Raw genomic sequence first — 27,949 nt, forward strand, 5'->3', positions numbered from 1 at the left:
TATATTAAATATAATTTCTAGCTATACTGTTTTAAAATTGAAAAATTGTTTTAACGTATCATCGTTTCTTAATAATGCGACATATAAATGTAGCTTTATTTTGAATATATATTTGTACAAATTTTGCTTTTAGAAAATTGGTTACACTGGAAATGAATAATCGATATCGTAACGGTAATGCCCTAAATTGTATCGAAAAGGTGACTCATAACGAAATTGAACAAGTCTGTTTAAGTACTTAAAAATCGATCAATACTCGAGAAGGAAATATTATCTGTTGGTATATATAGAAATTCATACTGTTATTCAACCTCTATATAGTATTGAATTAATTATTCTTTTGTGTACTAAATAACGACAGAGCAAGATGGGAAGAAAAGGTATTTGACAATTTTCGTAATTAACGTATATTATTATTATAAACGTATTAAAAAATAAGTTTAACAAAATTTCATTTGTGTATTAGTAAATTAAATTTAAAAGTAAATTTGTATTTGGTATGTAGGAAAAAAGAAGTCTCAAGAGCAACCTGAAAGCTCACAGAAACAAGAGCCATCTGTTTCGCAGCAACAACAGCGACCACGATCTGTACCTCAACAGCAACAGCCACCTGCTCCACAGCAGCAACAGCCATCTGTTTCGCAGCAACAACAGCGACCACGATCTGTACCTAAACAGCAACAGCCACCTGCTCCACAGCAGCAACAGCCATCTGTTTCGCAGCAACAACAGCGATCACGATCTGTACCTCAACAGCAACAGCCACGTGCTCCACAGCAGCAACAGCCATCTGTTTGGCAGCAACAACAGCAACCACGATCTGTACCTCAACAGCAACAGCCACCTGCTCCACAGCAGCAACAGCCATCTGTTTCGCAGCAACAACAGCGACCACGATCTGTACCTAAACAGCAACAGCCACCTGCTTCACAGCAGCAACAGCCATCTGTTTGGCAGCAACAACAGCAACCACGATCTGTACCTCAACAGCAACAGCCACCTGCTCCACAGCAGCAACAACAGCCACCACGATCTATATCTCAACAGCAACAGCCACCACAATCTATACCTCAACAACAGCAACCACCACCTTCACAGCAACAACCGCAACCACGATCTGGACCTAGACAGCAACGAAAGCGATCACAAGCACCGCAGCAACAACATCAACCACCAACTGCACTTGAACAACAGCGATCATCTGTTCCACAGCAACAACAGCGATCACCTGTTCCACAGCAACTCCCAGCTCCACAGGAACAACAGGGACCACCAGCTGGACATCAACTACAACGACCACCAGCTTCGCAACAACAGCAGCGATCACCAACTGCACATCAACAACAGCAACCACCGGCTCCACAGGTGCAACAAATACAACAAGTTTCAAAACAGTTGCAGGTGTGATTTGTATATCAAAACAAGGTATCTTTGTTTTAAGGACATATGTTATCAGTGATGGTACAAGCATAGATTTAATTAATTTGGTGTTTCTGTAAATCATGATATTTTTTTAATTTCACTTTTATTTTTACTAGGAAACTGCAGTTAGTGTAAGAACGGGCAATGGAAAATCTAAAATATCAAGTTCTTTACTTAGTTCGTATATAAGTCAAATTCCACATAGAAAAACTGGTGGAACACAGGGCAGAAAAATTCAAGTGGAAACAAATATGTTTAAAATCATATTTAAATCTAATTTTCAAACAAACGTTATACATTATGATGTTGTCATTACACCAGACAAACCAAAGTTTTTAATGAGAACAATTTTTGAACAGTATAGAAAAAAACACTTTCCTAATAGGTATCCAGCATTTGATGGAAAGAAAAATGCATATAGTGCAAATAAACTTCCTTTTGGTGATGAAAGTGTAAGTGTTCAATTAATACTTACAATTCTTAGTACATGGAATACGTAATATTAAGTAGTAGCATGAAACTTAGGATTAGTTCTAAATTTATGTATTATTTAACTGAGATTCCTAATAGTTGCATAATTTAGTACATTTTATATTATAGATAGAAGATGTAATAACAATTGTAGATCCTGAACGGCAACAAGAACGTACTTGGAAAGTATACATGAAAAAGGCTGCAACCCTCGACTTATCATGGTTGAAAAATCTAAGTAATTTTGTTGAAGACGAAAGGGAGATGAAATGCGTACAAGCATTAGATATTATTTTTCGTCATGGTCCTGCGTATCAATTTACCCCGGTAAATTATGTAATTTATAATATTTAATTTTTCAGGAATTATCTTTAAATTTACTTCGTTTAGTTAAACTGTTAATCTATTTACTAATTTACTGTAATCATTATATTATGTTGAAATAAATATAGTGTCATTTAAATAGGTGGGCAGATCACTTTTTAAACAGCCAGAACCAGGTAGAGTTGTATCTTTGTCAGGTGGTTTGGATCTGTGGGTTGGAGTATTTCAATCTGTAGCAATTGGAAGAAAAGCTTATTTAAACATTGATGGTACTCTTGTGATATATTTATTTGTACAATTATATCAATTATTATATTATAACAATTATGTTATATGATTCACTTAATATGATTTATGTGTAGTGGCACATAAAGGATTTCCTAAGGACCAGTCTGTTATTGATTTAATGAAAGAATTGTGTAAACATCCGAGAGCTACTGCACCTCCTGAAACGCTACAATATCAAGATGTCGATAGGAAACGCGACGATATAAATAAATTTTTGAAAGGATTAAAAGTACAGTATGAATTGCCTGGACAGCCAACATCCAAAAGAACTTATCGTGTAAATGAACTAGTAGAATGCCCAAGAAGGAACAAATTTCGGTTGGAAAATAATACGATGTGTACAGTAGAACAATATTTTTTACAAAAAAATTATAGAATTCGGTTTCCCGAACTACCGTGTATTTGGGTAGGATCCCGAAACAGTAATATTCACCTACCTGTGGAGGTATGCTAATACATTTTGTGATCTCAAGTTATTATTATAAAAATAGCCATTAATTTTCTTTAATTATTTCAGTTATGTACAATCGTGGCTGGACAAGTGACGCAAAAAAAATTGAACGAAGATCAAACTACGAATTTGATTCGATATGCTGCAACTGATACTCGAAGACGTAAAGAAAAAATTATGAACGGTGTAAGAATTTTTTGTACTTAAACGTTTAAAAAATGATACTTTTAACTTTAGTACGATATTAAAATGTTCACAGTTTGCTAATTTGAAATTGAATGAACAACCAACTTTAATGAACGAATTTCAACTTTCTGTACAAGGAGAATTTGAAAAAGTACCGGCTAGAATTCTGCAAGCTCCTGCGTTACAATATAAGCAAAGAGAAGTTAACGTAGTTAAAGGAGTATGGCGAGCGGAGAAATTTTATATGCCGTGTAATTTGCCAGATCATTCATGGACCATTTTGAATTTGGATTCAAGAACGATAGATCGAGATTTATATAATTTACAAACTAGCCTACAAGAAGGCGGTTAGTACGTTATTATAGGATTATTATATAATATAATAACGTATTATATGATATGAGATATTTAATTTTATGCATTAAATGTGATTTTAATATTTACTGATTCTTCTCTTGTTGGTTTTTCTTTTAGCTATATCTGTCAGTATGACGATTGGTAAGCCTTTAACTCCATTTGGAAATTTAGGGATACAAAGAAATATTAACAACATTATGGAATACTTTCAACAGAAAAAGAAACAAGATTTGAAATTAGTGGTAGTGGTAATTCCAGCATTAGATCACGCATACAGTATGTAATGTATTAATAATTTCCATAACATTATGGAAACATTCTAATAAATTTCATAATAATTTAAGGTTTGGTTAAACAAATTTCTGAATTGAAAGTAAGTGGTGGAATTGTGACTCAATGTTTAAAAAGTAGAACTTTAACAAGGCTGAGTGCTTCGACAGTTACAAATATTTTATTAAAGATAAATTCAAAACTTAATGGTATTAATCATACACTTGCTGTTCCTTATCGGTAATATTACATTATTTTAATAAATATTTTATATTTACTTAAGGATTTACTTATATATACTAATAAGAATGTTATTTTCTTCTAGACCACCCTGCTTGAAAGTGCCATGTATGTTAATTGGTGCGGACGTTACGCATCCCTCACCCGATGCTGTAGACATACCTTCGATTGCTGCTGTAGGAAATATCTTTAATTTTCATTTTGTACAATTTCGAATTTTTTGTTTATCATGAGCATTCAAGAATTAATATTATTTCAATGTAGGTTGCTGCAAGTCACGATCCAAATGCTTTTCAATATAATATAGAATTAAGACTTCAATCACCGAGAGAAGAAATGATTCAAAATTTGGAAGAAATTATACGTTTGCAATTAATATATTTTTATAAAAAAACAGGTTACAAGCCTAGAAAAATTATTTTTTATCGGTAAAGACTGTTTAATGGATAATTTTACTGCGTGAAAGAAAATATATTTAACTATCCAAAATCAATCTAACAAACGTTTTTATTTGATATATTTGTAGAGATGGTGTAAGCGATGGACAGCTTGCTCAAGTGATGCATTACGAATTATCTGCAATGAGAAGAGCTATTGCAAAGTTAGAAGGATCTACTACACATACAATTCCCATCACATTTCTTGTAGTTCAGAAGAGGCATCATATCCGTCTGTTTCCAACCGATAACAATTGTGATCAGAAGAATTTTAACGTATTAGCAGGCACCATCGTTGACACAGAAATTACACATCCTACGCACATAGATTTTTATCTTGTATCGCATGCTAGTATTCAGGTACGTTCCGTTCACATCAAGACGTTTTAGATTTTCCTTGGCCAAGGCTCATATTCGAAAATTGAAATTTTTTGCGACCTACTCATTTGCAATATATTATTTTTCGTCGTCTAAAAAGTCACAAAGGTTCCAAATTCCAAAATCCAGTATATAAGTGTTTAAGAATCAACTGATAAACCTGAGCAATTTTTGCATAATAGGGAACTGCTAGACCTACGAAGTACAGATGTATATGCAATGAGAATGAATTATCAGAGGACGAAATTGAACAGCTAACATACTATCTTTGTCATATGTTTGCACGATGTACAAGATCTGTTAGTTATCCAGCTCCTACATATTATGCTCATTTGGCAGCATTCAGGGCCAGAGCATTGATACGCAAGTAAGAGATACATCTTATTATCACTGTTTCTTTATTATATGTACCGATAATTTATATATTTCTTTTACACAGTGTTCCTTTAAATATAAATAACTTGGAAGAAGAACAACGACTTAACATGAACTTACAGATGAATGCAAATTCTCCTATGTTTTTTGTGTAAACATCATATATATAATCCGTTTATTATTAATTATATTCAACCTGTAATCCTTAGTACATTAAGTATGTTATATTCTAAGCATTGTGTATGATTTATGAAAATATAATTATGCTTGTTCTTTTTATCGTAATTGTCAGTATCCCCTTACTTTTCTCGTATATAAAAACAAACATACAAACTTAGGAATGAAATTTCTGCTTATAATATCGATAATCTTTAATAGGTCTTTGGCGAATATAAATCTTTAAAAATTTTCATATGCATATTTAATTAATCTTTTATTTAAAATTAAAGTAAAATTTAAAAAGTATAGAGTTTTACCGTAAAATTTGCCATGCTGCTATTGAATAAATGATCTAAACTCTACACGTTTAGAATTTGAAAGAAGCATCGAGTTGTCGCAGTAATCGATTCTTCTTAAACGTGAAGTATATGACTAATATGGCGCGTTCTGTTCAGTGTCGGTACTTTGTTAGCACATAATTTCGTTAAATAACTTAAATTACACCAGTGATACAAATAATAAGTAATCTTTAAATTGCAAAAAATATTTTTTTCAACAAATTATTTTTACTTTATGTTTGTGTATTTGTGAATCCTGCGTAGTAGCATAAATATGTAAACATAAATTTAGTTCATCGATAAACGATATACTTTCTCCGCTTTCTGTTCATTCGTGTAGTTGCTGGTGAAACGTTTACTCGTGGCAATAGTGATTAATTATATAAATAATTAATGTTTATCGAGTGTTTTTAGAAATTTCGAAGAAAATAAAAGTATCATACAATCAAAATACATGAAAATACATCGACAATAAGGTACGTTAACGTAAGCCTAGTTAAAGTTTTTCTACAGCGAATACTATACATGTTTATATTTTATATAGTTTCTTTTTTTCCGCAATACAGTTTAAATATTTTATTAGGTATATATGTATTTTTTATGTTCGAAGTGACTAAAATATAAATTTTTATAACAATATAAATACTTCAATAGAGATTCAACGTTTACCGGTAACGTTGATACGTTAATATTAATAAGACATTTAATGCCTGAAACAACAAATATGTATATTTTTTATACAAAAATACACACACGAATACGAGAGGTCATTGCACGCTGTTGTACGCAAATGGTCTTTTCCTGTTGATATAGCAAGTACTGACAAGGATGTGTCATGTTACGATATCTAGTACTTGATGCGATTCTCATTCGATGCTCACGTCGTGGCATAAGAAATTTTATATTTCCGAAAATCATCATTTAACGTTATTGGGATTCGATAAAAGATTTGTTATTCTGATAAAGTATTATTACTAATTTCAGCATGCATTTTCAAATTGAAAACGTCGCGTGTATAAACGATAATTTTAGTATTATAATTATCTGTTTAAAATAAGAGGCGCCACTAGAGTTTACAGAACCGGTGGCAAAAGTCCCTACGTAATAAAACAACATTTTTCGAAATTTTTTTTATTCGTCGCACTTTCGAATGCAGTCATTTTACGTGACCCGTTTACTAGTAATATATTACTTGAAAAAATCCGAAAATTAAAAAATTTCATTGAACTTTTAAAATCTAAAATTCTAAAAGTTCTATTCCAAGATTCCAAAGTTCCGAAATTCTAATGTTCTACAGTTTCACAAAATTTCAAACTGTGAAATTAATTTATTTAATTTTTCGAAAATACAGAAAACCGGCAGTACGAGGTCGCGAGTAATTGTCCCGTTTGTCCGTCACTAACGTCGATTCTGTTAAAAATACTTAAGACTTTTTAAGAATACAGTAAAAAGATTGATATTAATATATCATTACTTTTACACATCATCATATTTCCATTCATAGAATTTACCGGTTCAATGAGGTTTCTAGGGCATGTACAGTGCAAAAGATGATTTAAAGATAACATATCTTATAGACAAAATCTAATTCAGATGCGCTTTGGGCTGTGATTTCGATGCAATAAAAACGAGTGGTTTCAAAGTTCAATGTAATTGTATATACTAGTAGTTGTTTTTAGACATTTTTTTTACGTGGAAGCAGTATATTGAATAAGGTGATCAATTTTCTTCTAAAGCAAACTTTTTATCCTTTCGCTACCTTACATATTGTCTTATCCCTTTTCTCTTTCTTTCGCTACTTATCGCATTTTCCATCTTCTCTTATCTTTCATAAAGTTATCCTTTCTCTTTCACCTCCTTGCATCTCTTTCTTTCACCCCCTTCTATTTTCTTTTCCCCTCTCGACGCAAAGCTCCTCTATCTCTGTTCAATTCTGTCTCCGTTTTCGCGACTGGCTTCACGTGACCGAAACGGTCTATTGATTCTTGGAGTCGGTGCATGCGCCCTCGTCCTCGTAATATCTACTGGGAAAGGGGTATGTGGCGTTGCTCGAGTTCCGTTCGGCAACGCTACGGATACAAAGGGGGCTGTCAAAGTAGAATCGAAGGGGTAAACGAGGGGAAGAATTCTGAAAGGGGAGGTTCGAAAGAGTCACGCTAGTGAAAACTCAGTATCGCTTCGTGTGGCGCTAGTGCACAGTCCTTGTCTGTTCGTTATGATTTTCGTACTTCTCTTCAGGTACTTATGTCCACTTTATTTTTCTTTATCGCGAGCCGAATTATGTAAACTAGTTTGAAATTTTACTATGTAAAATTAGTTGGAAAACCTGAAGAAACAACTGGTCGTCGGACCATAGGAAATATTAGAATAGTAAAACGTATAAATAATACATGTATCGAAAGTTGGTTTTGTTTACTCACGATTGCGACAATCTTTTCTATTCACCTGTGCAGGAGTCTACTCTATCGGGTGACACATTAGTCGATCTAACACGAGGGTTGACACGATATTTCAACGAGTTTTTCGATTTGTGCAGAAACATTGCGAGAAGCGAAATACATCTATAATATGTATACATATACGTATCCAGGAGTTAACACCGACCGAATTGCGTCACATTGCTGTCATCCCCTTTGTTGTTATTTTCCGTCGTCTTCGATTTTGACCAAAAGTAAACAACTATATGGAATGGGCGACGCACGAGACACTCGTGTTTATTTAAAGTGAAATTTTTCTTTCGTCAATCGCGATGCCATGCTCGTGAGTAGAAAATCGAGTGCTCGTTTCATCATACGCGTAATATACGATCACTTGTGAGATCAATGATTCGCATCGCGAGCTTTTAACGATAAGGGTTGATCAGCAAATTACTTTCTGTGACCAATGTCCTAATTACACGTACTGGATCGTTAAATTTTTCGAAATTTCTTGCACATCCGCTTAAGCGCAGTCGTTAAAAATTGATCATGTCTCTAAAGCTGTAGAGACACGTTTACTTACGTGCAAAATCAATTGTGTTTACCGTAAAAAGAGTAAAATTTTTCAACGATCGAATATCTATTTGTTCACGTGGTTCAGCGTCGAAGAATGTTCTGGAGCAGAAAACGTGCGCGTTTGTTACTGTTGCCTGACAACAGCGAGCAGTTCCGATTTTCGCCAAATCGATTTCGACTGAACGAGAGTGTGTGAAATGTTCGGAGCGATAAATCGAAATCGTTTCCCATACGATATTGTTGCTAAAGTGTTACACCTACTTAATACATGTACGAATACAGTGTATCGATAACTTTATTGTTTTTCAGAATAAATAATTTTCTTCGGAAGTTCAAGTGCGAAAGTGTTTGAAAAGAAATTTTGCAATAAAATCGTGATATTTGCTCAGATATTTCGAACTGTACAAAATGGTTGCATCTTTAAGCGATAACATTTGTTTTCGATATACAAGGTTGTCTGCCCAGAAAAAATTGGATGAGTCAATGTTGCGATCTTTCTCCTAGCTAGAAGAAACCATTCACCGACGACGCTTATCGCTTACGAGTTTTTCTTTTTACATAACTTAGAACGCACGAAAGGTATTGTGTGTACGATACGACGTGTTAAAATAAGCACAGTTTAACACATAAGAAAATATTTCACTACTTCTCTGAATTGAATTCTTCGAGAATTTTTTATTATAAACTTTGTAACATATTTTCTTTTTCTTTATATCTGTATTTTTCTAAATGTATTTACGATCTTCCAGCGGGCAGGGTTAGTTAACGTGGCGTAATATTTGAAAATGGTAGAAAAGCGATTTATATTACTTCGAAGGTAAACGACTCGATTGAAGCATTATATGGAAAAGTAAATGTTTTTGGTAACGTTAACTATGACTGTTCTAACGGTAAGAGTAAACTTGTTAGAGCTTCGTTTCTGCATAATTGATCGTGTTTGATTCCAGAAGGCAGTCGGTGTTGCGGTAGAAAGACTCGAGGAGGAAGAAACGTGGACCATGCCAGGACAAGGAGCAAAGTGGTGACCTAAAACTCATCCTCGGCTCCGACCCTCGATGCTCACGCTACGGCTGGTGTCGACTCATTTCTTGAAGCAGCCATAGGCAGTGCCCTTCGCCTTAGAGAAAGGGCTCGATGCGATGTGCCGTGATAGGGACATGAACCCAAAACTAATCGAGTCAAACGATCTCTGTTTAACGTCGTATCGGTTCTCAAGATCGGCTTAAAGGCTTCCAAGTTTCGACGAGTTAACACGCGACCGTACCTAAGCGACGAAGGACCTTTTTCTTCGCCGGATCTGCCTGTGTTCATCTTCAATTTCATATTTTGATCCTTGTATTTTGTTCTTTATCTTGTACACCTGTGATTCCAATATTTACCCCACATCGTCGTTCCTTGCTCGCTACTCGCGCGCGCACGAGACGACGAACAACGAAAGTGAACGCGAGGAAGTTTCTTATGCCAGTTCGATCCACGAGAAGATCCGAACGGACGATCCGTTTTCAATTCGTGGACATTTGTTTCTCTCTTCTTCGTAACGACGATAGAAAAGTGTGCCGTAACAAAGTAGAGACTTTCATTCATCGATCGAAATTAACGCGACGAGCGGAACGAAAGAACAGACGGATTAAAAGGAAGGTGTAGCTTCGAAGTAACTTCCAGACTGTACTCCATTTATTTCAATCTGTGGAGGGTCGCGAGGGAGTGCATTGTAAGTCTTTGCCTTTCTCTAACGATTGCTTTCAACAATTTCGATAAACGTTCGCGACTGGACAATGGGTTTGGATTTAGATTCGGATCGATCGTTCGTTCGATACGCATGCTTTATTTGCGCCAGTTATCGAAGAAAGAAACTTACCTGTCGTTCCATCCTATATTGTGAAATTTTATCGATCGAGGCGCTCTCAAAGGTGTATTCGATCGTAATATCCATTGTCCGATCGAGGTACGAATTATTCTTCAAAGGTAGATTTAACTATAGCACGTAAGCAGATATAACCGAGAAACGTATTGTTTTATAGCGTAAAAATTGTTAATCCGCGAAGGTAGAGCTTGCTCGTTTCATAATCTGTTTCTAACGGGGATAGAAAAAGACCGGTGTTTGTGAATTTAATCGTCAGTGCGGCGACGGCGGCGATTCACGGTGTAGGCAAAGTGGGATGAGACGTCCTCAGCAGGAACATCACTACCATCTCCACAACAATCACCATAATAATCATCATCATCATCACCACCACCACCACCACCATCATCACCACCATCATCATGGATCTTCGACGAGCCCAACGCGTACGCGACAACTTCACGACAAGGTAATTTTCTTCTATTATGTTTCAAACTTTTTTCATTCTAACTTATCTTAGATCTTCGCATATCCGATTTCGAAGTAGTCTCGATACTGTGCGTATTAATTTTGAAACTTCGGAGTTTTCACGAAAATGATTACATAAATGCTCCGTCTATAATTTTCGTCGAAATTTTATAGGGGGAAGGAAGGTCTCGATATCTCAAAGTTACAATATACATATATTGCAATACTTCGCGACCAAACGTTCAAGACAATTAATTGTTCACGAATGGATCGATTACTCGTCAAATATACTTTAACGTCTTTGGTACGAGTGATTTAATCTAGATCTAACTATCGAGTATCGCCTCTTTGCAAGAGGCAGAGAAAGGCGGAAAAATAAAACTACGATTTTCTTTCTCGTTCGAAGTTGGTTTGGTCCTCCAGCTTCACCGACAGCGTCTCAACGTCTCGGATTCGGCCACGAGTTTTCCCCCGGCTTTTGAAACATTTGGAAATCTGAAAATTAGGAAATTGAAAAATTTGTACAATTTCGAAATTCCTAATGTATCTTACATCCTACGTATCTCGTGCCGTGTGAGCAGGGTCAGTTCGTATTTTGGGAGGAGGCCAAGTTGACCCTGGTATTTACCGAATTGCAGTACATAGTTAAAGCAAGATGCTTATTTTATACGAGCAAACCTGACCTAGGAAAAGCTTAACGTTTTACTCGTGCATTACTAAGAATAGTAATGTTCTTCCTTGACGCTTTTTCTTATTATCGAAAAGCTTAGATTTATGCATTCTGATGCCCGAATTTTGACGATTTCCAAGGATGAATCCCGTTTGGCAAAAGTGAAACGCGTTTTGGCTATCTCGTTGTTGGGACGTAACGGAGGATCTACAAGAGTGTTTGGTAGTCGGTTGGACACGATCGAGCCGTACCTTGACACCGGGGTACCTTTCGTGGTGCATCGATTGTGCAGTTACATCGAGGCTCATGGATTTCAAAGTGCAGCCGTGTTTCGCCTTTCTGGTGGGAGTCCTAGGCTGGCTGAGAGACTGAGAGCCGCTTTCGAGCGAAGAGGAGACGCCGATTTGGAAGCTGCGGCTTGCCCTCCTACCGCGGCCACGCTTCTACGACAGTATTTGAAAGAATTGCCACAATCAGTTGTACCATCCACGCTCGTGGCCAGACTATTGGCCATTCATGCTCGTAAGTTTCTCTCTCTATTTTCTTCTTAGGCATAAATTCTTTCGATTAACGTGCTTTTATTACTCTAATCTTTCATTTCTAGAAAGTTACTCCAATGATCACGACTGCTGGATCAATTCGACGAAGGAGGTTCTGTCTTCTCTGCCGCCTTCCCACTATCGATTACTCGGTTATCTGGCTCTTTATCTGAGCAAATACGAAGCTCGACATGGACGTAGTGCCGGCGTTTGCGGCGTGTTTGCACCCGTGATTCTACCTCACGTTCCACCTGCTACGACGCTTCTTCGCGATATTTTGGCCGATGCATCTGTACTTTTTCCTGACTGGTAAGTCCCTTCGTAAGTTTCGACTCTTTTTCTTCGTTTGCGCGTAAAATTCTATCTTTTACAATTTCTTTTCCACGTACTGTTATAAGAGTCTGAAATATCCGAATGGTCGTCAAACGGACAGATCTTTCCAGTAGAGTACATAACGTTACCGCCACTAGACAGTTAGGGGATCAGCGATCATGACTGTGTTAGCCATACAAGAGGCTGAATCGATTAGTCTTACTTCATATGCATGTGTTAGCACGCGTCGAAAGCGATAACCTCGAGATTGTTCGCGTGCATCGTTCTATTCGGTTCACTTCGGTTCTGGTTCCATGTACAAGCAGGTACGATTTTGCCCTCACTCTTATTTTCGCAACACGCAAAAATCTCGACAAGTCGATGTTTCATCGTTTCGGTCGTTCGATGCCATTGCCAGAAGTTCGGTCCTGTTATGGGTTTCATTCGATCGTTGCACTTATTCCTTACTGATAGTAAGTACTCGTTGGTTTTATTATTTTTTTATTTCTAGCGGTGCTCCTTTGTTATCGTATGATTTACAAATTTCTTCCTCTAAACTCTTGGTTGAAAGCGAAGCTTCAGATCGACGTATAATCGTGTATCGTACCCTCGCAGATCTTCGAAGTGTTCATGCTCGTTAATGGAACATTCGCAATAGTAACTGTAGTCGTATTATTTAATAATCGTTCAACGAGAAACAAGTATAGCCACGCTTAGAAGCAGGGGAATTCATTTTCTATTCTGGCTTTTCGATTTGATATTTCGAATTAATAATGTTGCTCAGAGTGGTTATTTTTTTTTCTTGACCTTTTTATTATTCGATTCAATTAAGTGACCCTCATAGCTGTTAATGGGTTAACGAAATCTATTTGAATCGTATAATTATTCGTCGGCCTTCCAAGCTGGAAATCGATACTTATTTGTATCGTTCGTCTTCCTGTTGAGATTACGCGCTTCGATCCTTGGCCTTGTTGGGAATCGTTCAACGCCGATGAACGTTCTTGAAACCAATCTCGATGTTTCCTTACCTTCCGTACTTGCTTTTCGATCGACGTTCAAGGAGTCTGCTACGCGTTCTTGCATAGCAATGTTCCGAGTACATATGCATTTGCATTGATTTCAACACTTTTCGATCGTTCGAGGAAAAAATCGACGAAATAATTATAAATTCTAAATTTAAATTTAATCGGTTAATTTCTCGCATCAGTCGCGTTGTAACGTTTCTTGCGATTCGGTGCGAATTAAACGAATCGATATACATCGATTTAATAGATATAAGACTTCTGAATCTCGAAGATTACATTAATTGTTCACGTTTTGGCGTGAATTTGAAATAGTCTCGAAAGAAACTGAAAGGTGAGTCGGCACCGATATCTTTGCCAAGAATCTGTCTACGAGAACGACTATCGTTGCATCGTTTGTATTTGAAAAAGCTAAAAAAATCGATACTCTTTTTACACTCTCGTTCGAAAACGAATAAAAGAAAAATTGTACTTAAAACTTTATTCCGTAGTAAGAATGGCTAATACGGGTAAAAATGGTATAGCGTGTTATGTTGTATCGAAACTTACATAGTTAATATTACGGTATACTCGGTGCGTTGTATCGACTCTCGTTTCTAACAATTCGATCGACAATCGACCGTTGACACGCAATACGATCGGAGATAAAGTTAACGATTAAAAGCAGAAACCTGATTGCTATACGTTACACTGGATCGATAGAAGAAAATTGTAATTGGTAGCGTAACGATGCCAAATGAAATTTTTCGTCTCGAGGAGAAATTGGTGGCCTGGGAAACCTGCGTCTCGATTGCCCTGTTGTTTAACGTTCGTTTTATTTTTAGCACGTGTTACAACAAAAAATTTACGTTATTTGTAAGGAGCTTCTCGCGTTTCGTTCTAAAACCATTATCAAATATATTTGCACCGTGTCCGCGCGCGTTTTCCTGTCTTTTTTGGCCCAGAAAATATACACCTTCGAAGGTTGGAAGCGTCAAACAATATTCGTCGTTTCGTGAAAATTGCGATAATAAAAATAATATTTGCACAGTAGATCAAATAATGATAATACCGCGAGAATGTTGTGTCACTTTTATGTCGTAACGTCTAAATTCAGGATATTCTCGCTAAAATTATTTTCATTTTAGCGGCCAACTGCGCAGATTTCTCGATTTAGCTCGTAAGTATGAGCGAAAAACTTGAGAGGACACGTGCTGTTCGACTGTGGAGGCTCATTTTTTAACGCGACGCGTGTTTTTATACGTTACTTGCCTCTTTAAAAATTCTTTGACGCGTTGTTCGTTCGTTGCTGATTTTTATCGAAATAACACATATTTTATTTAATTTAATGGGGTAAGCGTTTCGGAGCAGCTCACGATTTCGAAGCATTTGGTCGGTCGACGCTTCGTCATCGTGCGTGTTAGTAAGTTTAAACTTTGCTTTGAAATAGAAAGTACAGAAACGCGGTTAAAGTTATCGAGTTAAAGGTAATTCGTTTATGCGGTACTCATGGTAATACATCGAAATAGCTTATCGATTACACGATTCTTCGAACAATTACAAATTCTCGCTCTCCGCGCGCTCGTTGATTCATGTTTAAAAGTTAATGAACATTTTAAGAACTCGTGGCCCCTACACGGTCATCGATTCGTGACAACACCTTGCAACCTGACTTTTTACTTATTTGTAGATTATCAGTGTGAAGGTCGGCTTTTAACAAAAATCTATTAATTGTACGGGTTCCATTCCGTTGTTAAGATAAAAAGATTTCGTTACACGTTCAACGTACGAAGTAACTCGTTATTAAAGATACTATAATTTCATTTTTCAATCGGAGCCTCTTACTTCGTGTTCTCGTGTTTATCGACGCGCTCAATCGAAAGATCAAAGACGAATGTGGGTTTAAACGATTCCATCGATTCGATTTGCGCGCTAAATTATTAGCTGACTCGTGCAAAGAAGGAACACACGATTCTCGGATTGTTTTCGTTGGCAGCCGCATGACAGTGCCGAAAACCGGCTCGTACCGAATCGGCTCGTTCCCTCGGGCCAAAATCGAGAAAACACATTGTAACGATTCTAGGTATTTGTACGTGTGGCAGCGTTCGAGATCGACGAAATTTATTACGGAGGATTACGTCAGTATTGTTGGATCAGTGCCTTGAACGGACTGGTTGTGCACCGACTTAACCGACCCACGAACGACCCACGAGACACTATTAGACTCGACGCATCGGGTCTCGTCGTCTCGTGACTGCTTTCCATTGCGTAAACACGCACATCGCGTGATTAATCCTTTCGTTCTGGATCGCTTATATACAGGATGTTTTAAACGGTGGCTGCGTTTCCCGCATATAAATATATAACGTGTCATATCGAGATACGAGAAAAATCTTTCACAGTCTTTTGTTAGCCACTTTTCCGAATAAGTACGTTTGGAAATTGCTCGTCCTATTTTCGAGATAACTCGAGATTCCAAGTCCGTCGAAAGTTAGACGCTGAACGTTTGAAAGCTCGTATTTCGAAAACGAAGCGTCAAACTACGCTACACAATGGTAAAGTAGAAGATTTTTGAACGGTGAACTTTCGATTTTTTCTCGATACAAGGAATCTGCGCAATTTACTTGAAACGCTCTGTATACTTAATCAATCGATAATCGATCGTTACGCGATTACGAGATGTTAGATCGTAGACGCGAAATCACGAGAGCCATCAAATACAGTAGAAACGGTTGATTTCTATCGCATAACGAACGCCGCAATAAAAACCAGTCGAATTGATATTAATAAACGTCGAAGTAACTGTAACTACGAATCGATTCATCTTCGCAATGCGGTAGCGAGCGATTTCGAAATCCGAAGCAAAAAAGGGATTATCGCCGAGTTGATTTGTTCGAGCACGAAGTTACAACACAGGGTGCACGTTCGTTGCACGATGCGTCTGTATGCCATTGCCGGCTGATTTTACGATCTAACTTCGAGCTACATGTAACATCCACCGACCAAAAATAACGCGGTTGACGTCAGTATGCCAAATGTGTGATCGCGAGATACCTTAACTAGCGAGCAACGAGCACTATTCGCTATTGGGCGTTATATCGTGCAAACAACAGATGGTCGCACGGAAATATTAAAAAGCTACCACACGATTCTATCGATCGCGATGTTTATTATGCCGGTAACGTAATCGTCTGGTTTCACCTTAGTCTCAAGTTTGAAAGAAAGAAGATAAGTCGTCATGAATTAACGAAGATGCCTTCGCCTAAACGGACCAGAATTCAAACATGTTTCAAATATTTTCTTTCGAAACTAATGGTTCAGAAGATACTCGAGTGAGTAGATTCGCATAATACAGCCTGTGCGCGTGTATGTCCTTAAGATCCTTAAGATCAAAGATTTCGCTATTTAAAAGTGGCATTTCCGCGTGTTCGTATCGTAAGTTTAGCAGAAAACTTAAGAAAAGAAAAGAAACGTCGTAAACGCTTAAACGAGCTCTAAAGCTGTATCTGGTAAATTTCGTTTAGCAAAAAAGCTCCGTCGTGTTACGTGCTCTCGGACTTTGCCTCGAGTCGAATCAAACGATCGCGTTAATTAACGGACGCGGTCGTGGTGTCGTTTCAAGAAATTTTGCAAGAAAAGTATTCGTGATTATCGCGCGGATCGCTAATAAATTGCAACGTTAGAAGTTGTCGAAATTTTGTGATTAACGTACATTGAAAATTGCATTTATTAACCGATTCGTTATCAGTACCGCATACATATGTATGTACGCGTAACGTTCCAGTTTCTCTCGGGACCACCGTTACGCGTGTGTCGTGACCACGAATTTGCATTTTATACGCCTACAAAATAGCTAAAACTCAAATAGCGCGTATTATTCGACATTCCGTTACGTTATTTTATATTTTCCGCGAAAAGCGTAGCTCCTTACTTATTCGTATATGTACTCCGTGTGCGTATGTAACAAACTATTTTTTAAAATAGATTCAGAAAATCTTGTTCGTTGAGTCTGTTTTTAAACGCGCACACTTTAGTAAAATCAGCGAGCGTGTTAACCGTGAAGTTTGTTGGTAGCGAGAACAAGTTCCGAACCGGTTTTGAGATATTTGTTTCTTCCGATGCGGCATATAGAAAAGCACGCATGGTTCCTCTGCCTCTTATCAAGCGATTGCAAACCTGTATACTGTATTCGTTTCTCTTCTCTTGCCTCTCTCTCTCCCTCTCTCTCTCTTTCGCACACACATGCATACACTATCGATTTACGATAAAAAGAACGTATAACGCGTAGCCAGCGGAATTTTGCAATCTTATATCGATTGCAGTCAAAGAAGTGTATGCGGTCGCGTGAATTTCCATGGGTCTCGAGAATAGGAGAAAGGAATTTTTTTTCTTCGATCCATTCGAGCTTGCCACGTGGATGCAGCTCGTAAGCAGCACGTTCGCGGATTGTCAAGATAATTGTCTTGTCTATTCATATATAACTACATGAAATTTCATAAGTTTCTAGGACGAGACGAAAACTTTTCCAATTGTTAATTTTCAGTTCATCGCGTAGAAGCATCTCGATAAATTTTCGAAGCGAGAGAAAATGATTTTAGATTCGAAGCATCGAAGAATTCGTTCTTAGAATTACGCGAAAAGCGCGTATTAGACGTTTTGTAGAAGTTTATTAGTACGTCAGAATCGTGAAAACGATCGAAACCGTTTAAGCCTCGAGAACGAGAGAAAGAGTTTTTAAACTTCCGTTCGATCAATTAAAACTTATCATGTGAGCGTAGTTTACCGAAAGAACGTTCATAAATATAACTGCGCGAAACTGTGTAGATTCAGAGAACGTTCCTGATTAAAGAGTATAAGCAGGATAAGACGTTGAAAAGTGCCTTTAAATCGATTTTACCTTATAATTTACCGTTCGATAACTTATCAGAAAGCAAGATCGCATACCAAGTTTGTACCCTGTATCTTAATAATCGGGCGTAAGGGGGTGGCAGTTACGAACAAAATACAGATTTTCCTTATTTAGTGACATGCAAAAATTCGAAATAAATGAAAGACCGTCGTAGACGTGGCAATGTATGTAAGAGAATCTTTGAAGACTTTTTCGGTTTAGAAAAAGAAGGATTATTAAGGAAAAAAATAAGATTTTATTCGTTTTCGAAGGAACGACGAAAACGTTCGCAAACGTTAATTGCACGAAACTCCATAGGTATGGAGAAGGAGAGAAAGGGTTCTGGTTGTCGGGCTTCCTCCCATTCGATCGTTTCCTCGAGCTTGTCACGTGCACTACGGAGTACGGGTGACGGGCGACGGGCGAGGGCCACAGAATACGCGGAGGAGCACTAGGCTGGCATCGTCACAGCAAGATCGGTGTCAGTTGCAGCGTCAGAATATAGACCGAGCTCGAACCGGCACCGAACGTAGTCCGATTTCTGACTTGGTCCGCGCCGCGTTGCTCCTACTTTCTGATCGTGAATCGCGTTTGTCGTATCTACATCGATACGCGCGTGGTAACGCGAACAAGCCGGCACGACCAAATTTTCTTGCTTTCGCCCCGACCAAACGATCTCGTACGCGTTAACGCCGTTATTCGCTCGACTTTTCCATGTACGCGCGTGTTCGTTGACTGAGGTACGACGTCTACCTCTCGTTCCTCCTCGACGACAACACGCGTTCTCGCTCGAAGAGTGCGGCGTTCTTTCGTTGACGAATAAACTTTTCGAACGGACGTCTCGTCAAGGCTCACGAACTTAAGGTGACCATAAATGTTCCATCGAATCACCGAAAGACTCGTGTTCGCGCCGGTGGTCCGCCATTGGAAAAGAAAGTTGGTGTTCGTGATTACATGAGCCAATACTACGTCTATAGGGATTCGCTTATAGTAAGTTTCTAATGCTTCTTTTACGAACAATACTTTCCTATTTTATCGCATTTTTCTCTAATCTCTCATGCTTTTATATTGTAAATCTTTGTTTATTCAGCTGACTTACTTTTTATCGTAGGATTAACTCGCAGATTTAAGTATCGGGCAAAGTAATGATTAAGCATTTACAAGAAGGATTCATTTATGAGATTTCTACTTTTAAATCCATGATAAATTTTCTTTTTTAAATAGTATGCAGCTCGTGCACAGATCGTTGTATTATCGTGAATGAAATATTGTTCGAGTTGCCAATGCGAAGATTGACCAGAAAATCGTCTGCTTTTGGTTACAACCGTGGAGTATCAGTAATATACATGAAAGTTCGTGCGAAGATCGTATACCTCGGTCGTAATTCGATTAAACAAACTTTTCAAATAAACATGTGCTTTACAAGGGAAATAGACAATTTAAATATTACTAAAACTGACGTACAAGTATATCAAATCTAGATGTAATACCGATTACTTTTTATTATCCCTTTAGTGGTAAATTATGCAACCGAATCTTGTTACCATGTTTTTGCTGCAAACTCAATGGGATACTAATGTTCGTGGTAATTCGATTTACCGGAAATGGCCGAAAATCAGAAAAACAAGTTACATAATGATAGAGCGGTAATCGATGCCTAACATTTTGTAAGAATCCGTATTTTCTTCAATTTCTATTTTCTTATGCTGTAACGACGAAGACGTTCGTTACGATTAAAAAGTTCTTGGTCAATAAATAATCGAATCATTATTACCGAGTAGCACAGATGTTACAGCGTGTATTGATTCGATTACTAATCGATGAAACAACTGCAAGATACGTATATCAGCACTTCTATGCAAATTCGTCACGTTCTCGTCAATCATTTATGCATCGTCTGTTAAAAATTCACAATTTCTTGTAAAAAAGCATGAAAAGATTTTAGTTAAAAATTCTACGTATTGTTATTGTAACTTGCTAAACTAGAAAATTCACCGAGTCAAATTTATTTGAAAAGTTTTTATTTAAAACGCATTGGATTATTAATAAGTTAATATTAATAACTTGAAGGCAATTTAAATAAATAAAAATGTACTACGTATTAAGTTATTTGCGGACATGCCTTCAGTTCCATCAACTTCGGAGTCATCAACTTCTCTTGCCTTATTTTAACTGTTTCGACTGTAACGTAGTCATAAAAGATTCGAAAAGGTTCGCAGATAAGACGCGTAATACCGTGACCTACCTTACGCTTAGCGTTCTCAAAGGCATTTCCATTAAAGGTCGATCGATTAAACCCGGCTACCCTTTTCATTCTGTTGGAAACGCATGTCGCTCGAGTTGCACTTAAAAATTTGCCCAATAATCGTTCCTACGATAAATTTAACCTGGGTAAACACGTGATCATTTTAATGGAATATTATAAAGAACCGTAAGGACGAAGAATAGATAAAAGGACTTTTGTGTCTTGTCTCTATTATTAAGGCAATTCTATGTTTACATGAACTTGTTGCATATTCACCTTCGGTAAATCCTAGAAATCGTAAAAGAAAATTATACTTCGTAACCTGGAAATAAAATCTAGTTCGTGAAAGTGGTCTGATGCGACAAATGATATTCGTAACCTTCACCTTTATTAAACGACTGTCATTATATTTGAGGAAAAATTGATTTTAGTTGTTAGTTTCCATATTTTATTTTATTCGCAATTATATTGCATAATAACGAAGGGTTATAAAATAAATAAACATCACAGGCTGCAAGTTATATTTCGTTACGGAAAATAGCGATCGAAGCGTTTGTTATATCGCTTTATGTAATCAGAAGATGATGATGATGATGAAGTAACCCGTGAAATTACACAATTGACATTTAGTCAATTTTAATTCCGTTCCATAACCAACACGTTATCGCGATTGCATTTGCTTCTCGCGTTCGTTCACACGTATCGAGCTATAAATATTTACATATGTATCTACAATTAATATTGCCGGAACTTGCAACCATTAATTTTCTATCGGTGTTAATTGTACTCGATAGCAATATCTCGTGTCCGTTAATCTGTCAGTTGTTTTGCTTCGATTCTTTTATTATCAATTAAAACTTTATAACGCTCCGATGTTAGCGTCATCGTTGCTTATCTCGCAGATTCTTCTTTTTTCCTTTCGAAATTCTCTTCGCGCGTGTCCTTCGATGGTGTATTTGTGGAATTTTACAATCGCTCTCGACGGAGAGAAAATGGCAAATGAGAAGTACATATGTACCTACGATATATGAATAACGTCATAATTCATTCATAAAATAAGTTACGTCATTCATACGTTAGGAAGCGCGTATTTTATTGAATCAATTCCAACGTACGTCGTATTAATTTTCGTTTTGATTCTTGAACGCAACGCTTGTATATTAAAAAAGTAATATTTACCGAAATGGCTTAAAATTTAGGAAAGCGGATTGGCAAATAAGTATATTTTATTACTTAAAATAGCACAAGGATAGAAAATTAGTACGAACGATTTCGTTTTGATGAGACTGTTCTTACGGAAAGAAATAGTATCACGAGGACCGATGACTCACCGCGAAAGTATTTACGCTCTGCAGTTTCTTCGCTAGATCGTACATAGTACATCGTGTTCCTCGATACCGCATAAAACATGGGGGCTAATCCTTTTCTGCAATAGCATAGTTAGCGTTCTATGATCCAACCATTTATACCCTGGACTTCGGATACATTCAAATTTTCAAACTATTGAACACAGCGTGTAATTGTTATCCAACAATGTTGAAAATAATGTTGATTTTTACCTGTTCGACAAATCTTTAGTAGCGGCTCTACATTCATGTACATCCGAAAACAATGTTAACCCACATTTTAATCGATAAATCACTTATCGTATGATAATAAATTTTCATCGTGTTCTATGTAATCTTGGCGGATTTAATTATTGCTTTCTTTTCTTATTTTCTTTCCTTTTAGTTGCAGCAGTTACAGGATCCTTCGTCGGGGATAATTAATTAACGCGTCATTTATAAATTATTGTTCAAATAATATCAATTCGATCCGAAAAGTTTGAACAAGTTTGTCAATATTTTTTTGTTTGATTGCAGCATCCGTGATAACGTGGTGAACGGCGTGATTCCTGCCAGTGACTGTAAAATTTGCAAGGACGAAAAGGAGGAACCGAAAGATTCTGAAGCTGCGTCTCTGCTTTGCGCGCTGAAACCGCGTAAACGCAAGGAACGTCGTGAGTCCTGTTGTCAAGAACGAAAGCTAATAAGGTACTTTCAATAAGGGGAACAAAACGAATATATAACTATAGATATTAAATATACACAAATTAAATTTATTCGTAGAAGTAGCAGCGAAGAACGCGTTCTTGAAAGTCCAACAGAAACTGCGGACACGATTAGACGTGTGAGCAGTCACGAGGATTTTAATAGCGAAGAACATTTACACGTTTTGTCTCAGCTCGGACAAGAAATGGGTCACGGAGTGGTAAGTGTCGTCTATAAGATTATGCTTTTTTTTTTTACCTGGGTCTTGCGTAGAAAATACTTCACCGATGACTTTTTGCCTCCTTTCTTTACAGAGATGCGGAGGTCTTCCTCTGCACGAAAGAACAAATGTTTCGCCTGTATCGAAAAAAATTCCACCGGTTCCATCATCTTGCGAAACGGCTCTGGAAACCGAGAAATTTGAATTCGATGCTGAAAAACTTCGAACCAGCGAACGCTTCAGTCGAAGTATCACGCCAAGAGGAAGAAGACAAGCTCGAAGAAGAAGAGTACACAAGACTGCGGACGCTGAAAGTTCGAGCAAAGTAAATTTTCTTTTGTTTGATATTCGGAGACGATCGAGTTTAAAAGTATATGCGTGTAGTTTATATGTCGATTGCGAATCTGTTACTAGGAAAATGAAGAAGGACCTGACAACATTTACACTATTTCATCGAGTCCTAATAGCCGCAACGGTTCTCCAGCTCAAAGTTTTTTGGAAATGTTGAGCAGTGGACCTAGTCGATCACCTTCACCCGCTCGTCCACCCACTGTTGATCACGAAGATTTAAATAATCCTAGTTTAACTAATTGGTCTTTCCTACGACAAGAAAGTGTAAGCAACAATAGCATATATCAAATCTTCACTGATAACCTGGCTGCCTACAATTTCTTAAGAACAATTGTTGGACGTATTATATGTTCATTCTTGTTTTGTAGGACGAAGTTGCAGACTCTCGAGTCGAAGCTATGCTCTCTCCAAGAAATTCTCTATTGTTACCTAGACGTTTTTATTCTGAAAATGAAATACAACCAAGTACTCCGAATATCGCGGAACTTAGCTTGAAGAACTTAACAAAACATATAAACGGTTTGAAGAAAAAGATCAAAAAATACGAAGATGAATTCGAGGAAAACTTTGGTTATCGTCCAAGTCATTCTGATAAGATGAGCAATAGGGATATAAAAAGATTGTGTACAGAGTTGAGTAAGTTGCGAAAGGAACATAAGCTGTTAAAGGAAGATCCAGTTAGCGCATTGTTAGCCAATGCAAATAACAGCAGGACGAGTAACGGTAGTCCAACGAATAATAATAATAGTCAGGAAAAGTCCAGAGCTACGTCGATGGAGGAAATGGTGAAAGAAGTGGAAAAGAAACTTAGCGAGAAGAGATTAAAGTACAACAGACCAGACAACATGGAAGAACTTACTTACGAACAGTTAATGGATGAAAAAACTGCAGTTCAGAAGGCTTTGCTTCATATCGAGAATACTTTCGGCAGACCAGTTTCGAAAGAAGATAGAGCTGTTGTGCGACCTTTATACGATAGATATAGAACTTTAAAAAGATTACTTATTAGAGCTGGAGTGGTAAACATTATAATAATTCAAACTTAATATAATGATTTATCATTTTTCTTTTCATATTTATCACTCTCTTTTCTTTTTACAGAACAAAAATAAGGATAGTATTTCAGAATTAGCTACTATTTTGGAACACGAAGCGATGGACTTTACGTCGTCCAATTTACCTGGTAATCCGTCTGACACAGAAAGAAGGGCGAGCGAACCGGATATGTCGCATAGAGGTATTTTGGATTGTATAGATTCGGTAGACCAATTACCAACCGACAGTGATAGTCAACACAGCAGTAGCGAAGGAAGTCGCAGTAACAATGAAAGTCTTCATGCACTTCCACAGTGAGTGTTTTTAAAACATGCTGGTCCATGTTTTTATTTATTATTATCTCTTGTATTTGTAAACGTTTAATTAAATAATTGAATTCAATCGCAGAGAGGAATTATTGGTGCAACAGAAATTAACCAGAGAAGAGAAGAAACGTCTACGTCGAGCTTTAAAAGAATTAGAAGCACAATTTGAAGCTCGAGCTGGTCGCAGAATGCAAAGAGAAGATCGTGGTCCACAGGTCAATACAGTTTACGAATCGTATAAACAGGCTAAAGCAAAGCTTAGACTGATTGATGCTCTTGTGGCCAAAAATGCTTGACGCAGTATCTAATTGGTGTAAAATCTAATATGCAACCACGGTAACGACACAAAGAAGCTTCAACATCCTGAAACGTGTGAAATATGCACAGTGATTATATTATACAATCGATAAATTATATTGTATTCTTGCAATTGTAACTAATACTGTTGTGCAATAAGAAAGAATGTTTGAGCGTTTCACTTACGGAAACAGAGAATGTAATATATACATACGATAATTTGAATTAATTCAAGAATCAAAACGTTTTAAGAGAAGAAGCAAACGAACACTTATAGCTACAGCATTTATCGAAATCGTACCTGTGTCAACAATAATGGCATGTGTGTTTATCTGCAGGTAAAGGTATCTAATTAACAGAAATATGTTTAAAAAATCAGTCAATTTTCTTACAATTCCACTAAATACGATTACTGAAAAATTTCAAGGAACGATTTCGACTATCATAATTAACGACATCATTTTGACAAAATTTGTCATTTCGATGACTTACGAACACACAAATTTTCATCGAGTGATATCGTATGATAATAAAGAATAAGATTACTACACCAAAGTAACACTTTGACCTTTAAGCACTTATAGTTAGAACATAACAGTGGCTATGGCTATGACGTTACAAATATGAAAGCAATCTGTCGATTTGCACTTTACTTTCTTCAAAATACTCAGTGACATCTTTAAACTACGACAAAAAGAAAACGTTAATTTGATAGGATTCAACACACTACTGCAAATATATGTCTGTTTTTACGAAAAATTTTATGTAACAAAATTAAACAGTGAGTAAGTAATGCCACTAATTTAATCCATCGAATTTTCTACGTATTTTTACCAATGTCATGGAACATTCCGTCATTTTATAATAGAAATTTTGAAAATTTACTTCTTCCTACTTTGCAGTAATTATACATATTTACGTTATATTGTAAGCGCATCGATTTTTAAATATTTTTCTACGCTTGTGTATTTCTCTGTGTTTGATGAAGTGCTAAACAGAGAACAACATAGAAATCGGAAAAAGTTGTTGCTGAAAAAATTATATCCACATTTCTTCCTACGAATCGGGTGAGCAAATCGTAATCGAAACAAACAAACAAGACACTCGTGAATAAGGAACAATTACAAATTAAAATCATAAATGAACAAAAGTCTGATCATTCAGACAAATGTAATAAACACATATATATTATGTCTCATTGTGAACAGAGTTGAATATATGGTGTGTTTATTTATACTACTCTAAATACACTGTCGTACTACTTTCTTTCACAATAATATGACACGATTTTTCTGGAAATTGATATATCAGTGAATCGTTAATAGAAGAAACGGATACCCTAGATTGTATATTATTTCAAATAAAATTAATACATTCAATTTATTATTTAAGAATTATTACCAAATTGAATGTTGAGAGTAAAGAACGAATCTGTGGGGTTATATTTGTAATGTAAGTACCTTGTAAGAGATATCACATGTTATAATTGTAGAGTACTATAAACTGTTACAGTCTTACAGCGTATTAAACATATTCATTAAAAGCTCGTTGATTTTTGCGTTTTATACTTGACGAGTAAAATTTTAAGGCGACTAGTCTGACGCAATGTAAGTTTAGAGTATATGTATGTATAAATGGTAGCCTTGAAATTTAACTTGATGAAGTGTTTCAATCGAGGGTGCTACAATTTTCAGTTTTAAAGCATGTCAAGTGAAAGAAATGCTTTGTGAATGTTATTATTATGGAAGTGCGCTAAAGGGGCTCTTTTTTCAGTTCTTTTTTTTTATAATCTTGCAATGCTTAAACTATAATATGGCTCAAGGATTATGAAAGAACCATATAAAATGTATATGTATTAAAATTCTGTATCGTACAAAATTTATCGTAAGTTGTATCGACCAACGTAAAAATCTTCAAAACTGTTTATAAAATTGTGTCGAAAATTGTACATATACTTTTATATAATTGATTTCTTGTTCACACACTATGGTCTAATGTTTGTTTAGTTATTGAATCAAAATTGAAACGACCCCAAAATCTGCTGCGCTTATCTACATTTCACACACTCGCACGAAGAAATCAGTTTATTTAAATATTTTAATTTCACATTGATACGTTTGAAATTCATTATCAACGGTATCTACTAAATTAGATTACGCGAAAGAAAAAAGGTACGATTTTTTAGACCAAAGCATTTTTTAGTCTGTGATATAACATGAAAGATATATATGCTGCTTGCGTTAATATGGGAGAATGTGTGTGAGAAACATTTGATTCCTAATTTTTTGCCTTTTTTGCTCTACAGAAAGCAATGAACATGAATGAACCATTTAAAGGATGCTAAAAATATTGGTAATTCAAGTTGCGATATATCTTAATAATACGAAAGAAAGTAAGCTGAAATAGATAATTTCAAAGAATTTGGTATTTATTTAAACATTAAATTTTATACAAATCTAGAAATTCTTAGTAAACCGAAAGCAATAAAAAGATATGTTGTCAATTTCCTTTCGTGAAATTAGTCCAATTATATTTTTGTCATATTTTTACAAAACTGTTGCTGAAAAAGGATTCATTTCATATTTATTATCAGAAGTATTTTATTTTTACGAATTTTGTGCGTGCGGATAATGATCAATGATAAAATGGATACTGGTTTAGAGTTAAAGTAACAATTTATATTAACGTTATTCGAGATACATTTTGTAGATTGTAGAAAATAACGTATCTTTGCGAGTATAAAAGGGAAACGCGTGATTCTGTGTAGTTGCTTAAGAGAAAAATGTTTTTGCCACTATGAATTTCAAAATCCGTATCTATTTGAGAATGAACTACGATTAAGAGTAATCATATTTTAATTCGTTCAAGAATATGTAGGCCTCCACTATATTATATATTAGATCGACCATGATTTCTTCTATTGTATCTAGACTAGACAGTACTGTTAAAATTAAAAAAAAAAAAAAGAGAAGTATACATTGATACATTACGGTAAGTTTATGTTCGTATATATGCATATTAAATATAGATACATA

The 27,949-nt window shown here is 36.3% G+C and overlaps 2 protein-coding genes across 7 annotated transcripts; both read left to right on the plus strand.

The window, feature by feature from the left end:
• Positions 1 to 149: 149 nt before the first annotated feature.
• On the plus strand, positions 150 to 5,484 carry AGO2 (Argonaute 2). Its single transcript, XM_076529035.1, has 15 exons — positions 150 to 380; positions 506 to 1,401; positions 1,539 to 1,874; positions 2,023 to 2,220; positions 2,360 to 2,486; positions 2,580 to 2,950; positions 3,023 to 3,142; positions 3,216 to 3,489; positions 3,617 to 3,775; positions 3,844 to 4,009; positions 4,095 to 4,185; positions 4,274 to 4,437; positions 4,536 to 4,806; positions 5,007 to 5,191; positions 5,264 to 5,484. Exons 1-15 carry the CDS (start codon positions 368 to 370, stop codon positions 5,352 to 5,354), a joined length of 3,462 nt encoding a protein of 1,153 aa, XP_076385150.1. The 5' UTR covers positions 150 to 367; the 3' UTR covers positions 5,355 to 5,484.
• Positions 5,485 to 5,796: 312 nt separating this feature from the next.
• On the plus strand, positions 5,797 to 27,885 carry LOC100877002 (protein FAM13A). Of its 6 annotated transcripts, none has more exons than XM_076529041.1 (12): positions 5,797 to 6,172; positions 9,637 to 10,400; positions 10,711 to 11,001; positions 11,811 to 12,192; positions 12,275 to 12,518; positions 22,518 to 22,688; positions 22,764 to 22,905; positions 23,000 to 23,230; positions 23,320 to 23,520; positions 23,625 to 24,275; positions 24,358 to 24,605; positions 24,700 to 27,885. In XM_076529041.1, the coding sequence occupies exons 3-12, from the start codon at positions 10,849 to 10,851 to the stop codon at positions 24,911 to 24,913; spliced, it is 2,637 nt and encodes an 878-aa protein (XP_076385156.1). In that variant the 5' UTR covers positions 5,797 to 6,172; positions 9,637 to 10,400; positions 10,711 to 10,848; the 3' UTR covers positions 24,914 to 27,885. The 6 variants fall into 6 exon arrangements, with proteins under 6 accessions (XP_076385156.1, XP_012149381.1, XP_076385155.1 ...); XM_012293991.2 differs by having other exon boundaries at positions 10,777 to 11,001; XM_076529040.1 differs by having other exon boundaries at positions 10,810 to 11,001.
• Positions 27,886 to 27,949: the final 64 nt, after the last annotated feature.

The sequence above is a fragment of the Megachile rotundata genome, chromosome 2 (genome assembly GCF_050947335.1).
Source record: "Megachile rotundata isolate GNS110a chromosome 2, iyMegRotu1, whole genome shotgun sequence".
NCBI lineage: Eukaryota > Metazoa > Arthropoda > Insecta > Hymenoptera > Megachilidae > Megachile > Megachile rotundata.

Bases quoted from the DNA above. Each gene is read 5' to 3' on its own strand.
- AGO2 (XM_076529035.1), top strand. The intron at 2,221-2,359 runs GTAAATTATGTA...TCATTTAAATAG, and splicing joins CTGCGTATCAATTTACCCCG to GTGGGCAGATCACTTTTTAA. The intron at 5,192-5,263 runs GTAAGAGATACA...TCTTTTACACAG, and splicing joins GCCAGAGCATTGATACGCAA to TGTTCCTTTAAATATAAATA.
- LOC100877002 (XM_076529041.1), top strand. From the start codon at position 10,849: ATGAGACGTCCTCAGCAGGAACATCACTACCATCTCCACAACAATCAC. The intron at 12,193-12,274 runs GTAAGTTTCTCT...TTTCATTTCTAG, and splicing joins ACTATTGGCCATTCATGCTC to AAAGTTACTCCAATGATCAC. The intron at 22,689-22,763 runs GTACTTTCAATA...ATTTATTCGTAG, and splicing joins CAAGAACGAAAGCTAATAAG to AAGTAGCAGCGAAGAACGCG.